Source organism: Rattus norvegicus, chromosome 7 (assembly GCF_021556685.1).
Source record: "Rattus norvegicus strain SHRSP/BbbUtx chromosome 7, alternate assembly SHRSP_T2T, whole genome shotgun sequence".
Lineage (NCBI taxonomy): Eukaryota > Metazoa > Chordata > Mammalia > Rodentia > Muridae > Rattus > Rattus norvegicus.
In genome coordinates this window covers 5,784,997-5,798,421 of record NC_141540.1, presented here as the reverse complement: position 1 = coordinate 5,798,421, position 13,425 = coordinate 5,784,997, and the positions used below count along the sequence as shown (strand labels likewise).

General features: G+C 47.3%; 1 protein-coding gene across 1 annotated transcript; it reads right to left on the bottom strand.

Moving 5' to 3' along the window:
• Positions 1-723: 723 nt before the first annotated feature.
• Positions 724-6,525, bottom strand: Mip (major intrinsic protein of lens fiber). The gene is made up of 4 exons (NM_001105719.2): positions 6,122-6,525; positions 5,193-5,357; positions 4,592-4,672; positions 724-1,064 (listed from the first exon to the last, which is right to left on the bottom strand). The coding sequence occupies exons 1-4, from the start codon at positions 6,479-6,481 to the stop codon at positions 879-881; spliced, it is 792 nt and encodes a 263-aa protein (NP_001099189.1). The 5' UTR covers positions 6,482-6,525; the 3' UTR covers positions 724-878.
• Positions 6,526-13,425: the final 6,900 nt, after the last annotated feature.

The following is a 13,425-nucleotide window of genomic DNA, read 5'->3' as shown; positions in this document are numbered from 1 at the left end:
CTTCCAGAGGTCCTGAGTTCAATTCCCAGCAACCACATGGTGGCTCACAACCATCTGTAAAGAGATCTGATGCCCTCTTCTGGTGTGTCTGAAGACAGCTACGGTGTACTTATATATAATAAATGAATAAATCTAAAAAAAAAAAAAAAAAGAAAGAAAAAGAAAACCATTTAGATTACAGGCTTGCCTAACTCCTATTTCTGTTGAAGGTCTGTGGTCCAAGGCAGATATAGGCGGGCTTTATAGAACGACTCAAGCCCGTGTTTACTTTTCTCAGAGCTTCCACCCCAGTCTCTGGGACAAGCATCCCTGAGATCAGTAGTCTATAGTCTCCCATTAATTCCCTCAAAACTTAATAGTAGTGATCTGGAAATAAAATCTTGGATACCTCTCCCACCAAACCTCCCAACCCCTGGAATGCCTTGCCCCCTCCTTTCTGTCTGCTCCCTGAGAGGAGTGACCCCCCCCCTCCTGTGACCCCTCAAAAATCAAGATGCGTATCATATACTTGACTGGAAGCAGGGTAAAGGCCAGAAACTTAAGGTCTTAGGTTCCCTGTGTTTACCAAACTGGGGTTGGACATACATGTTGACACCTCTTTCCCCTTCCCTAGCTTCTATGCCCGCAAACTCAGACACAGCCACACGCACCCACATTCACATGAACAGTCGTGCACGGCGAAGGTGGCTGGAGAAGGGAGGAAGGGAAGTTTGCACCAACCAGTCGTGAATGCAACTTGAAAGATTTCACACAGCAAAAGGAAAAAATGAAAAACGTAAGTTAAAAAATAAAGAAGTACATGCCCCTCCCCACAGTCTCTTTCTTCATCCAAGGGCTGGCTTGGCCCTCCCTGAAACCCAGCGGGCGTTCTGCAGCTTTTACAGGGCCTGAGTCTTCAGTTCCACAGGTTCCCCTGTACCCTCTGGCTGTCCATTGGAGTCACTGGGTCTGGCTCCCTTGAGGATAGACAGTCTCTCAGAAACACTCTTGAGCCGTGGGAAGAGGAGAAAGTCGTAGAGCAGGCTGCCCAGGCCCCCGCCGATGATTGGGCCCACCCAGTACACCTGTGGGAAGAGAGAAGGCAGGCTCAGACTTCAGAACTCTTCAGGGAAAAAAAACCCAAAAGCCGACATATGCTGCTCTCGTGGCACGCAACTAGGCATTAGTGAAAGTTAATGTAGCTTTTTGTTGTGGCTGCTGTGTTTGGGGCTCTTCCTGTGAAACATGTGGGCTTGTTTGGTTGGTTTTAAAATTCTAGACTCGGGGTTGGGGATTTAGCTCAGTGGTAGAGCGCTTGCCTAGCAAGCTCAAGGCCCTGGGTTCGGTCCCCAGCTCCGAAAAAAAAAAAAAAAAACCAAAAAAAGAAAAAAGAAAAAATTCTAGACTCAGTGGGGCTGGAGAGATGGCTCAGAGTCTTTGCAGGGGACCTAAGATCAATTCCCAGCATCCACAAAGAAGCTCACAGTCATCTGTAACTCCAGGTTCCAGGGATCCAAATCCTCCTTCTGGCCTCCAAGGGTACCAGGCAGGCATGCAGTGCACAGACATACATGCTAAACACCTATACGTTAAAAATAAAATACAGGGGGTTGGGGATTTAGCTCAGCGGTAGAGCACTTGCCTAGCGAGCACAAGGCCCTGGGTTCGGTCCCCAGCTCCGAAAAAAAAAAGAAAAGAAAAATAAATAAATAAATAAAATACAGCTTGGCCGGCCACGATCACCTTTAATGCCAGCATAGTGAGACAAAGACAAGACTCTGTAGGAGTTCAAAGTCATCCCGGTCTACACAGCAAGTTCTGGGCTATCAAGGCTACATAGTGAGAACTGTCTCAAAACAACAAAAGACCCAGAATAAAACAAAACAAAATCAAATTGTTTTAAAATAATTTAGGGCTGTAGAGAAGGCTCAGTGGTTAAGAGTCCCGACTGCCAAGCGCAAGGCCCTGGGTTCGGTCCCCAGCTCCAAAAAAAAAAAAAAAAAAAGAGCCCCGACTGCTCTTCCAGAGGTCCTGAGTTCAATTCCCAGCAACCACATGGTGGCTCACAACCATCTGTAATGGGATCTGATGCCCTCTTCTTCCCCCCACCCCCCCCCCCCGGCTGGGGATCGAACCCAGGACCTCGTGCTTCCTAGGCAAGCGCTCTACCACTGAGCCAAATCCCCAACCCCTGATGCCCTCTTCTGATGTCTGAAGACAGAGACAGTGTGCTTATATAATAAATAAATCTTTAAAAAAAAAAAAAGAAAGAAAAGGTCTAGACTCTACTGTCTATATCCCCAACCTGTGATTTTCCTTTGGTTTATTATTTTACTTTCCTATTCCCCCATCTTACCGTGACCCCATTAGCATACATATATTCTATTTGTTACCCCATTAGCATACATATATTCTATTTGTTACCCCATTAGCATATATATTCTATTTGTTGTTTTGAACTAGTTTATATATATTTCTCAGAAGAAAATAAGTGTGGCAAAATAGCCTTTATAACATAAAATTTACCTTATTAAGCATTGTTTATGATTACTTTGCTTAATACAGGATTTCATTAGCTCAAGATGACCTCAAACTGACTGTGTAATTGAAGATGACTTTGAACTCCTGATCCTATGGCTCTCCCAAATGCTGGGATAACAGGTATGCACCACTATCAAAGTGTACTCAGTGACGGGGAGTGCTTGTGTGCCTTAGGTAAGCAGGGTACCCACTGGGCAGCATCCCTACAACTGGTTGGTTGGTTGGTTAGTTGGTTAGTTTTATTTGTTTTGAGGCAGGGTTTCCCTTGTAGCCCTGGCTGTCCTGGAACTTGTCCTGGTGACTTGAAAAATCAGAGATCCCCTGCCTCTGCTTTGGGAGTGCTTGAAGTGAGCACCATCACATCCAGCTCTGCAGAGTGTTTGTGTTTGAGACATTCTGTAGCCCAAGCTGGTGTCAAAGTCACTGTGCAACCCAACCTAGCCTCAACCTCAGGGAGCTCTCCTCCACTGTCCTGAGTTCCTCAACCTCAGGGAGCTCTCCTCCGCTGTCCTAAGTTCTTTTTAAAGATTTATTTATTTATTTTAAGTATGTGAGTACACTGTCGCTGTCTTCAGACACACCAGAAGAGGGCATCAGACCTCATTACATTACAGATGGTTGTGAGCCACCATGTGGTTGCTGGGAATTGAACTCAGGACCTCTGGAAGAACAGCCAGTGCTCTTAACCACTGAGTCATCTCTCCAGCCCCCTGTCCTAAGTTCTATGTATGATAACCACAATCTGACTTGCCTGCTTAGTAACATTTTTAAGTGTATGTGTGGCTCGACAGGGCTGAATATATTCACATTGTTGTTAAACTCATTCCCAGGACTTTCTGAGTTTGCAAAACTACAGCTATATAGCCATCAGCCCTCCTATCTGACCCCCACTCCAGCCACAGACAACCTCGTCTCGCTTCCTAGCAATTCGTATTTTGTTTCCTTCTTTCTTCCTTTCTTTCCTCTTTCTCCCCTTCTTTCCTTACTCTTCCAACTTCTCCTCTTTTTGGTGTCATGTAGCACAGGCTGACCCTGAACTGCTTTGTAGCCTAGGATTCCTAGGACTCCTAATCCTCCTGTATCTATCTCCTGAGTGCTGGAAATGTACCACAGGTTGGCTTCTTTAAACGAGTTTAAATATTTTACCTCATAGAACTATGTCAGAGCTGTCTTCTGGTGACAGGTAGTCTGGGTAGAGACTGGGTAGAGTGTCTTCTGGTGACACTTAGTATAATGTCTTGAAGGCTTATGCTTAAGGCAAATCAGGACTTTTTTTTATAGCAGAATAATACCCCATGCATACACAGGCCACATTTGATTTTCTGTTCCTCTAGCAAGGGAATTAGGGTTGCTTTTACTCTTGGCTGTTGTTGCAGGTAGTGCTGCTGTGGAAATGACTATTGATTTTCTCAAATTTCTTTCAATTACTTTTGTGTTTATCTTGATATGCCCAAGCAACATGAGCATTACCATTGTTAGCTGACAGTTACTCCACCAGAGCCTGTGCCAGATGCACATACAGATAACTTCCACGTTTGCTTTTATAAATACCCTATTCTGTAACTGACGGACAGATAGAGGCAAAAAAGGAGGTGTTAGAATCATGTACAAGACTAGTAAGTCACAAAGCTAGGGCCCTACCTGGGCCCTGCTACATACATTCTGACCTCTGGAACCAGAAGTTTTTGTCTTAAATGTGTTGACTATCTGACAGCCTCTAGTCTTGATTCCAGTGAATGCTCAGTAAAAAGCGCCAGCTAACAAGAGAAGCTTCCTGTCACTTTGTCTTAGAAATGAGGCCTTGCCTCATCGTCCATATTGACCCCAACTCTCCGGGTTCAAATACTCTTCCTGCATCAGCCGCCCAATTGCTGGCACTGCAGGTGTGTTTCACCAGACCCAGCTAAGAGCTCCTCCTTTTGGTAGAATAGTGCAGTGTGCATGTGTAAGCATGCCAAGGTCTACAACAGCCTCCTCAGCTGCATGCTGGCAGCACAGCCAACACATTCGGATGGAATGCAGCCTTCAGTCCAGCAAGCCTGTCCACAGACTTACCCTGTCTCTTACTTACCCAGTGGTTGCTGAAGTTCCTGGTGAGGATAGCAGGAGCAAAGGAGCGGGCGGGATTCATCCCCGCGCCAGTGTAATACATCTGCAAAAGACACAGTTGCGACTGAGACCCCCACCCAGCTTCCAGCTTCTCTTCTGTACAGCCCGTACTGGCCGTGAGAGCCGCTGTCTTGTCTCTGGCCAGCAGCACATGGCGAAGTACCAGCTTCCCACGTCCCAGGGTAGATAGTAGCACTGATATATATCTAGGGACAGATTTATGGACCCAGAAGAACAATTCTACTCATGATGTGTAACTTTCTATCCTAAAGTCAAGAAGGATTAGATATAGTAGTTATAAGAAAGTTTACCCCTTTGAACCCACTGGTACTGAAAAGGGTGTATAATACTTAAGATTAAAGGCAGAGGGGGGGGGTTGGGGATTTAGCTCAGTGGTAGAGCGCTTGCCTAGCAAGTGCAAGGCCCTGGGTTCGGTCCCCAGCTCCGAAAAAAAGAAAAAAAAAAAGAAAAAAGGTGGAGAGGGAAGGAAAGAACCCTTATAAGTTGGCAATACGTTGTCTTTAGAATCCTTGAATAGGAAGTTTCCCACCTCTCTTGCTTACCCCAAAGAGGTGCCCCAGGGTGAGGGAGAAGCCAACAGCCAGGGCCACAGAGCCCATGCGGCCATTCCGCCTCTCGTCATACGTAGCAAAGATGCAGAGCACGAACTGGAGCGTCAGGAAGATCTCCACAGTGGTGGCCTGGCCCACGCTTACCCCAGCATGCAGCTGGCCAAGGGGAACAAAACCAGAGGCAACCATTAGCACCGCCATGCTATTCCCACTTCAGGCAGGCACCCCTCACAGTCCAGTTCCCAGGAAAGGAAGGAAGCTTAACCTGAAGCAGTGTTTCTATCTTCATTTCTCCAAGCAGCACGTCGTCTTGTTATAGAAAGATCGCAGTTACTCGCACAGGAGAGGAGACTAAGACTTTGTAAACTAGATCTAAGGACCTGGCCTGGTAGTGGTGGCACATGCATTTAATCCCAAAATTCAGGAGGCAGATCTCTATGAATTTGAGGTCAGCCTGGTCTACAGAGCTTCCAGGATAGGGCTACACAGAGAAACCCTGTCTTAAGGAGGGGGGAGGGAGAGAAGAAAGAAAGGAACAGCTCATTTGATGTGACCTCCTAGCATGCATGAGGCCCTGGTTCCTTTCCCAGCACTCCATAAACTGGATGTGTTTGGTGTACCTGTAATCTTATCACTGAGGAGGGGGTGGGGGGTAGAGGCAGGAGGACTCTTTGGCTACATAGAAAGGCCAGGACTAGAGTTCTCCCACCCCCACCCTCCCGGCCCCCACCAGGAAAGGGGACTCTGAACTCAACTTTCTGGATTTTCCATGGAGGGATCTATGTTTTCCTTTCCCCTCCAAAGCACTGATTGCTCCTACACACACACACACACACACACACACACACACACGTATGAGCAGGCATGTCAAGGCAACAGTCAGGACACTGTGTTCCCCCAGAGCCTTTGCCAGCCCTTACCGTGTTGAGTGCTAGGTTTCCTCGGACAGCTGGTGGGGTGACACTGTACAGCACAGCCGCTCCAGCCACAGCTCCCAGAAGCTGGGCTGCTATATAGCAGAAAGCACGGAGCAAGGACATCTGGGAGCCCACAAGGAAGGCAAAAGTGACCGCAGGGTTGACATGGGCTCCACTGATGTGACCCACAGTCTGCACCAGTGTGGCCAGGGCCAGGCCAAAGGCCAAAGCCACTTGCAGGACATGTAGGGGTCCAGGGGCCCAACGCAGTGAGGATCCCAGCCCAAAGAAGACATAGAAGAGGGTAGCAAAGAACTCAGCAAATATGGCCCTCCAAAAGGAGGCAGACCGAAGTTCCCACATGGCAGTGGGGGCAATCACAGTGCCTGGGTCCCTAATAACCCCCTGGGCCTGCCTGGATTGACAGTCCCCTTTATAGAGGACCTCTTAATCCCTGGGAGGGGCAGGTGGAGGTAATTGGCTCTGCCTCTTAACCCCTTCACGGCTGTGGAGGTCTGAATCCAACTTCTCATAAAGAGACTGGATTCCCTCTCTCTCCTCAGTGGGGGGTTGGGGGTGAGCCAAGGAGCCAGGAGACAGAAGTATGGGGTCCATGGATGGAGAACTGGAACAGTTTGTCTGTCTGTGTCAAAGCTGGGGTTCATAGTCCTGACTGAACCCTCGTTTAGAACATTCTTCAGATTTCTTGGAGGGTAGTCAGATGGAGATCATTTTCTCTAATATAGACTGGGTTCACTCATGGGTGGGTCTCTAGCTCCTTTGAGTATCAGGGTCAAGGGTGGGGGAGGGGGTAAGGAGTGGGGTGCAACAGGGCAATTGAATAGCTGAAGAGAATTCTTTAGTTCCCTGGGATTAGGAGGCCTCCTCCCATTGGCTGGTTTGGACTGGAATCTGTGGACCCTGCAGCTCTGGAACAGAATAGTTCTGCTGTGTCTGGCTTTCTCAGAGCCCCGGGTACCCCCCCTGCCCATGCCAGCACCTCCCTTTCCAAACCTGGCCTTTTAAACCAGAGAGAGAGAGAGAGAGAGAGAGAGAGAGAGAGAGAGAGAGAGAGAGAGAGAGAGAGAGAGAAGAGAGAAGAGAGAAGAGAGGAGAGAGAGGCATAATCCAAAAGTAGTGAGTAGTGGTTCGGGGTCCCACAAGGGGTCCCACAAGGAGGAAAGCAGCCGTTTTTCCACTTTACCGTCATCACATTGGGCCTTCATGTGAGGCAGCAGAAGTGCAGTCATTTGGCAAAGCAACTCAAAGCCTGTTCTCCAGTGTTCAGCTTCAATCCAGACGCAGAAGGATCCAGGTCAAGGAGAATTGGGGAAAGAGGTTCAGCTCTGTTCAGCTTCAGAGAGGGAAATGGGACCTTGGGGGGGGGTGCTGTGTGAGTAGAGAAGGCAAAATGGGGTGCCGAGACAGACTCCTCCACGTACCAAGTCATAAAGGTCAGCAGAGCTTTCCAAGCGAAGCTGTGGAGAAGACCACAGCTAGTGCCTGTCCTCCTGAGAGGAGTGAGGAGAAACACAGACTAGGGAGTGTGTTTCTGTCCTGCGTTATCCACGTTGGGGTTAGATGGTTACAGTAACACTGGAGGCCACAGGTACACAGAGCAGCAAGGTGAGTACTCAAAGGACTGACAAGAGAGACAGTAACATCTGTGGACCCTTCAACATCCCAGGAGCACCTCAAGACTCCTGACTTCAGGTCCTGTAACCTTTGTAGCATCTCACCCCATGATGCACCCAGATCCCAGTCACCTCTGCCAACCCCAAAATGCAGGGTTTGCGCTGCTTGCAGAAAACAGCCTCAGACAGGAGCAAGGGTAGCAGGCACATCACAGGTAAGAGTAGAGCCCCTACGAGCATGGGCTGGGGCCAGTGTGGGTGAGCATACAAATGGCAGCAGCAGTGTTTCAAGTACCAGCTAGAGCCTAAGTTAAGACAGATCCTTTGATGTATAGCACAGCGCCACATGCAAGATGAACCAATACTTATTTTCTGACCCAAGAACTGCACTTAACATATCCAAGAAAAATTCAAATGTCCACAGTGGCAAAAACTGAAAGTAACCCAGGCTTTCATCAACAGGAAAGAGAAATGACGGGCAGTGGCACAGTCGATACTCAACATTACTCAACAGTCAACAGTGTCAGGGATCAGTAACACTCAATAATGAGGGATGGAACTGTGGATGTTAAGGCAGGAGGACCTCACCCCAAATATCTGTGCGAGGCTCATCCCCACCCATGCTCAGAGCCAGGGTTAGTCACATAGGAGGAGAGTCTCCTGCCTGGAGCAAAGTTTCCACCCAGATATGGGGTATGGAGGACCTTGTCTACCGAGATTAGAAGGACAGTGCCCAAGCCTTAATCAGCAAACTCATGGCCAACCTAGACTATGTAAAAGTACCAGGCCTCCCAGGACTATATAGGAAGACTGCCTCAAAACAAGCGAAACAAAACTCCAGGGGCTGGAGAGATGGCCCAGAAGGCAAGAACATGCATTGTCTTGCAGAGGCTGGGGCTTCAATCCTAGCACCCAGATGGTGGCTCATAAGCATCCGTAACTCCAGTTTCAAGGGGTCTAATGTCCTCTGTGACGTCATCCACAGACACCAGGCTGAGCACATGCACATCCAACAGGCGAGATGCCCATACACATAAATAAAATTAAAAGAAAAAATTATATATTCTGTGATGATAATCTTTTTATAATTGTAAAAAAAAAGAGAGAGAGCTAACTGGATGAGGGTGTAGTCTGGGTGGTACAGCATTTACCTATCCTGTAGGGGACCTGGGTTCAACCAAAGTAAAATTAAGAATACATCTTTCAGAGCACATCCAGATGAGACAAAACCACACAAAGAGGAGAGCATGGCACTGGCACGTGTCTGTAATTCTGGCAGGTAGAGGCAGGAAGATTTTGAATTCAGAGTCCTGAAGTACATAGTGAGACCTCGCTTCAAAAAATAAGTAAGTAGTCACTGAAGAGATAGGCGTCCCGGCAGTTAAAATGAATGCTGCTCTTGAAGAGGACCTAGGTTTGGTTCCCAGGACCCACGTGAGGGCTCACAGCCATTTATAACACCAGCTCTGGGAAATCTAACATGATAAGTGTGCCCACATACATAAATGCATACATATGTACACACATACATATATACATATGTAAATACATACATATATACATACAGCCAAACATTCATGTGCATAAATTAAAAATAAATTTTTTTGAAAAGTTTAAAAATAAACAGGAAGGACTGTATATAGGCCAATGAGAGGACATGAACAAAGGGCGTTCTGTGTCCCCAGACTGACAAAGAGCAGTCATGGTAACTGTAACCCTTGTGTTCAACCTGAGGCCTGTCTGAACTATATAGGAAACCTTGTCTCAATGGGGCTGGGGATTTAGCTCAGTGGTAGAGCGCTTACCTAGGAAGCGCAAGGCCCTGGGTTCGGTCCCCAGCTCCAAAAAAAAGAACCAAAAAAAAAAAAAAAAAAAACAAAGTAACAAAAATTATTAATAACTCCATGGATAAATGAACCTTTCCCTTCTCATCAGACTCCTCATTTACTTAAATGCCAGTATCTTTAAATACTACTGGAGGGGCCCATGACATGGCTCAATGAGTTAAGGTGCTTGCTACCAAGCCTGAAGATCTGAGTTTGAGTCCTCAGACCTGCACAGTGGAAGGAGAAAACAATTGTCTCAGGTTGTCCATTGACCCCCACACATACCCTAGCATATACACAATAAGTAAAAAATAAATTCAATTAAACAAAACTGGAGATACACTCATAAAAGTGGCTTAAATCTTGCATACATTGACATAGTTAGCATATTAATTTATTTCTATTAGCTTAGTTTTATTTTTTGAGATGGGACCCCACTGTATAGATCGAATTCACAGTCCTACCACAGGCTCCGAGTAGCTAGGATTTTAGGCGCGTGTCACTACACCTAGCCTTAATCTAGACTTGGAAAAAAAGAAAAGAAAGCAGGTTGTGCTTCCTTGAGAAGCGAGTCTGACCCCCCCCCCCCCCCAAGCCTTGCTTGCTATGGGCAGGAAATCTCACCACTGCTACTGAGGCAGCCCTCAGGGAAATCATGCTCAGATCCTGGTCTCCATGGCACTTCCTGCTCCCCTGGGAGACCACGGGTGGGAAAGTACAATATTCCTCTCACTGCCTGAGTTCCACCCTCTGCCCAGGCAATGGCTTAAATAAAATTGTGTTCTCCAGTGGTCAGTGTGCTAAACAACTGGTTCCCAGAGTGGTGCCGTGGGGTGGTGGGGCTTAGAGGAAGCTGCCCTTGTATGAGGACTTCAGGTCAAGGAGGAGTGCCCTCAAAGGGGGATTCCCAGCACTGGTTTCTTCTTCCTCTTCCTCTCACTGTGCTTCCTGGCTCACAATGAAAGCCGACTCTCTGCCATACATTGTCTCCTGTACATGTGCTGAGCTCGATGGAGGCCCAAGGCCATGGTTTGGACTAGAACCTTTAGAATCATGCGCTGAAGTTAAACACTTTTCATAAGTTAATTGTCTGGAGGTTTTTCTCTTACAATGATGGGCAGTTGACTAATACAACCCACCCAAGGAGGTTTAAGAGATAAATCTAGGGCTGGAGAGATGGCTCAGCGGTTAAGAGCACTGACTGCTCTTCCAGAGATCCCGAGTTCAAATCCCAGCAACCACATGGTGACTCACAACCATCTGTAATGGGATCTGATGCCCTCTTCTGGTGTGTCTGAAGTCAGTGACAGTGTACTTATAATAAATAAATCTTTTAGACAGAGAGAGAGAGAGACAGAGAGAGAGACAGAGAGAGAGAGAGAGAGAGAGATCTAAAACAAGTCACCCCAAATCCTGAGCATTTAAGTCTTAGGCAGTGGACACACTCTTCAGGGCAGGGGCAGCTCCCCTGGATGAGCAGCTCACTGCAGCCACCTGGAGCAGTGGCAGGTGTGGAAGGACCTAGGCCAGAATGGCTGCTGTGCTCTGCCTCAGAACATAAGCATCCCCTGGACAGGGTCAAGTGGTGTGCACAGAGCTACTGCAGAGCCAGAGACTTGTCTGTGCCCAATTGACCTCACCCAACACCTGTGCCAGGAGTACCACAGTGGCCCTCAAAGCCAGGGCTGGCTGCATAGTGTGGGAGACTGCTTGGCCTGGAGCTACCGCTGGGGCACAGGGCCTCACAGACTGCTTCTCCCAAGATCCTCTGGGCCTTCAGGATGGCTGACTCAGTATGTGGAGACACTTGCCTCCAAGACTGCTGACCTGGGTTTGATCCCTGCAGCCTATCTGGGGGAGGAAGAGAACTGACTCTTCTGATCTCCACAAGAGTGCCTTCCCCATTATTTATTTTAAATAATATTTAAAAAAATGTAAACCAAACCAAACAAATACAAATGCCCACCATCTCTGCAGGTCACCAGAGCAGGCTGTCCTGGCTGTCGGTGTCAGCCTTTCTCTCCTCCTCTTCCTCCTCCCTTCTCTCTTTTCCCTTACAAACCTCAGCAGGTGGAATGGGGGTGCTGGGTGTGCAGCTCTTTGGAGAGCACAGCTTGCAGAAAGCTCAAGGTTTGGGGCCTTAGCACCATGAACAGAGTAGAGCTAGTAACCAAACTTTTGTATCCATCCATCCACCTATCTATCTTTCTATCTATCTATCTATCTATCTATCTATCTATCTATCTATCTACCTACCTACCTACCTATCTATAGCTATGTATCTATTGATCTATCTATTTAAAGACAGGGTCCCCTTACATAGGTCTGGCTATCCTAGAACTCACTGTGTAGACTAGGCTGGCCTTGAACTCACAGAGGTCCTCCTGTCTCTGCCTTCACCTGGAATGCTGGGATGAAAGGCATGAGACACCACTTCTGGAAAATTGAACAGACCTGTTTGTTTATTTGTTGATTTTGACAGTGCTGGGGATTGAACTTGGACCCTTGTGTAAACCAAATAAGTGCTCTACCATTGAATACCTCCTGTCCTGTAGTCTTTTTAAAAATGTTTTAAAATTGTGTGTTGTGCACATATGAATGAGTACATATGTGTGTCTACATATGAGTGCATGTGTGTGTCTACATATGAGTGCATGTGTGTGTCTACATATGAGTGCATGTGTGTGTGTACATATGAGTGCATGTGTGTGTCTACATATGAGTGCATGTGTGTGTGATGGTAAGCGTCTTGTAGTCATATGTCTCCACATTTCCCTGAGTTATCTTTGGTGAATAATCACTGACCTTTCAAAAGCTGAATATTCCTGGGTTGGTCATCATGAGTCTACTCCTCTGTTCAAGAATGAAAGGTCATTTCTTAGTCCTACAGACCATTATGGACGCACAGTCTATACCAGTAGGGAAAGGGTAGCTATGCACTGCTCGAGGACTCTTCAGGCGAAGCTATTTGTCTTCATTCCTTAATGGTGGGATCTGTGTGGTTGCCATAGCTACCCCTGAGGTGGTCCATGGTGTGCCAACCTCCTACAGGCACTCTGTAGTCATCTGCTGTCCTTAGTAAATGGAACCAGGTCTTTTGTGGCAGATGATCAGGGGTGTGGAGATCAAATGTGATATGCCTAAACCATGTGTAACCCTCCTACTTACATCTCCTGAGTGTTGGGTTTTCAGGCATACACTTCCATATGTAGTTTATACCATGCCAGCGATTGTACACATAGCTTGGTGCACGACAGGCGAGCAGTCTACTCACCGAGCAACATCTCCCACCTACCATGTGTATGTCAAGTTAGCTATGTTACTTTTTTTTTTTTTTCTGGAGCTGGGGACCGAACCCAGGGCCTTGTGCTTCCTAGGCAAGGGCTCTACCACTGAGCTAAATCCCCAACCCCAAGTTAGCTATCTTAAATCAAAGTATAAATCGATTGATTCATGAGCTTATCATACATTAACACAACTTGTACTATCATGGGTGCAGCATTCTCTCCAGTGATTCCAACATTCATGAATAGAGGTGTGGTCCTTGGAGACAGGTGACCATCCATTTCTGTTTCCACCACGTAGACTCTCTATCCTAGCTCCACATTCAGAATGCCATGTCAGCATGTAACACAGCTCCATTGTGTGGCAGTTCCAGCAGGACAAAGGCCCCAACACAACAGGAGCCAGCCCAGCAGCCCCTTTGGCTAGCTCCTGAGGCCACCCCCTTCTCTCGCTTTCTCTGGTTATGCTTTGCTGACTGCTGACTCCTGGCATAGTCTAGAACAATCACCAAGCTCCCAGTTCATCATCCCTCTCCCATCCACAGTAAAGGGCTCCGGTTAGC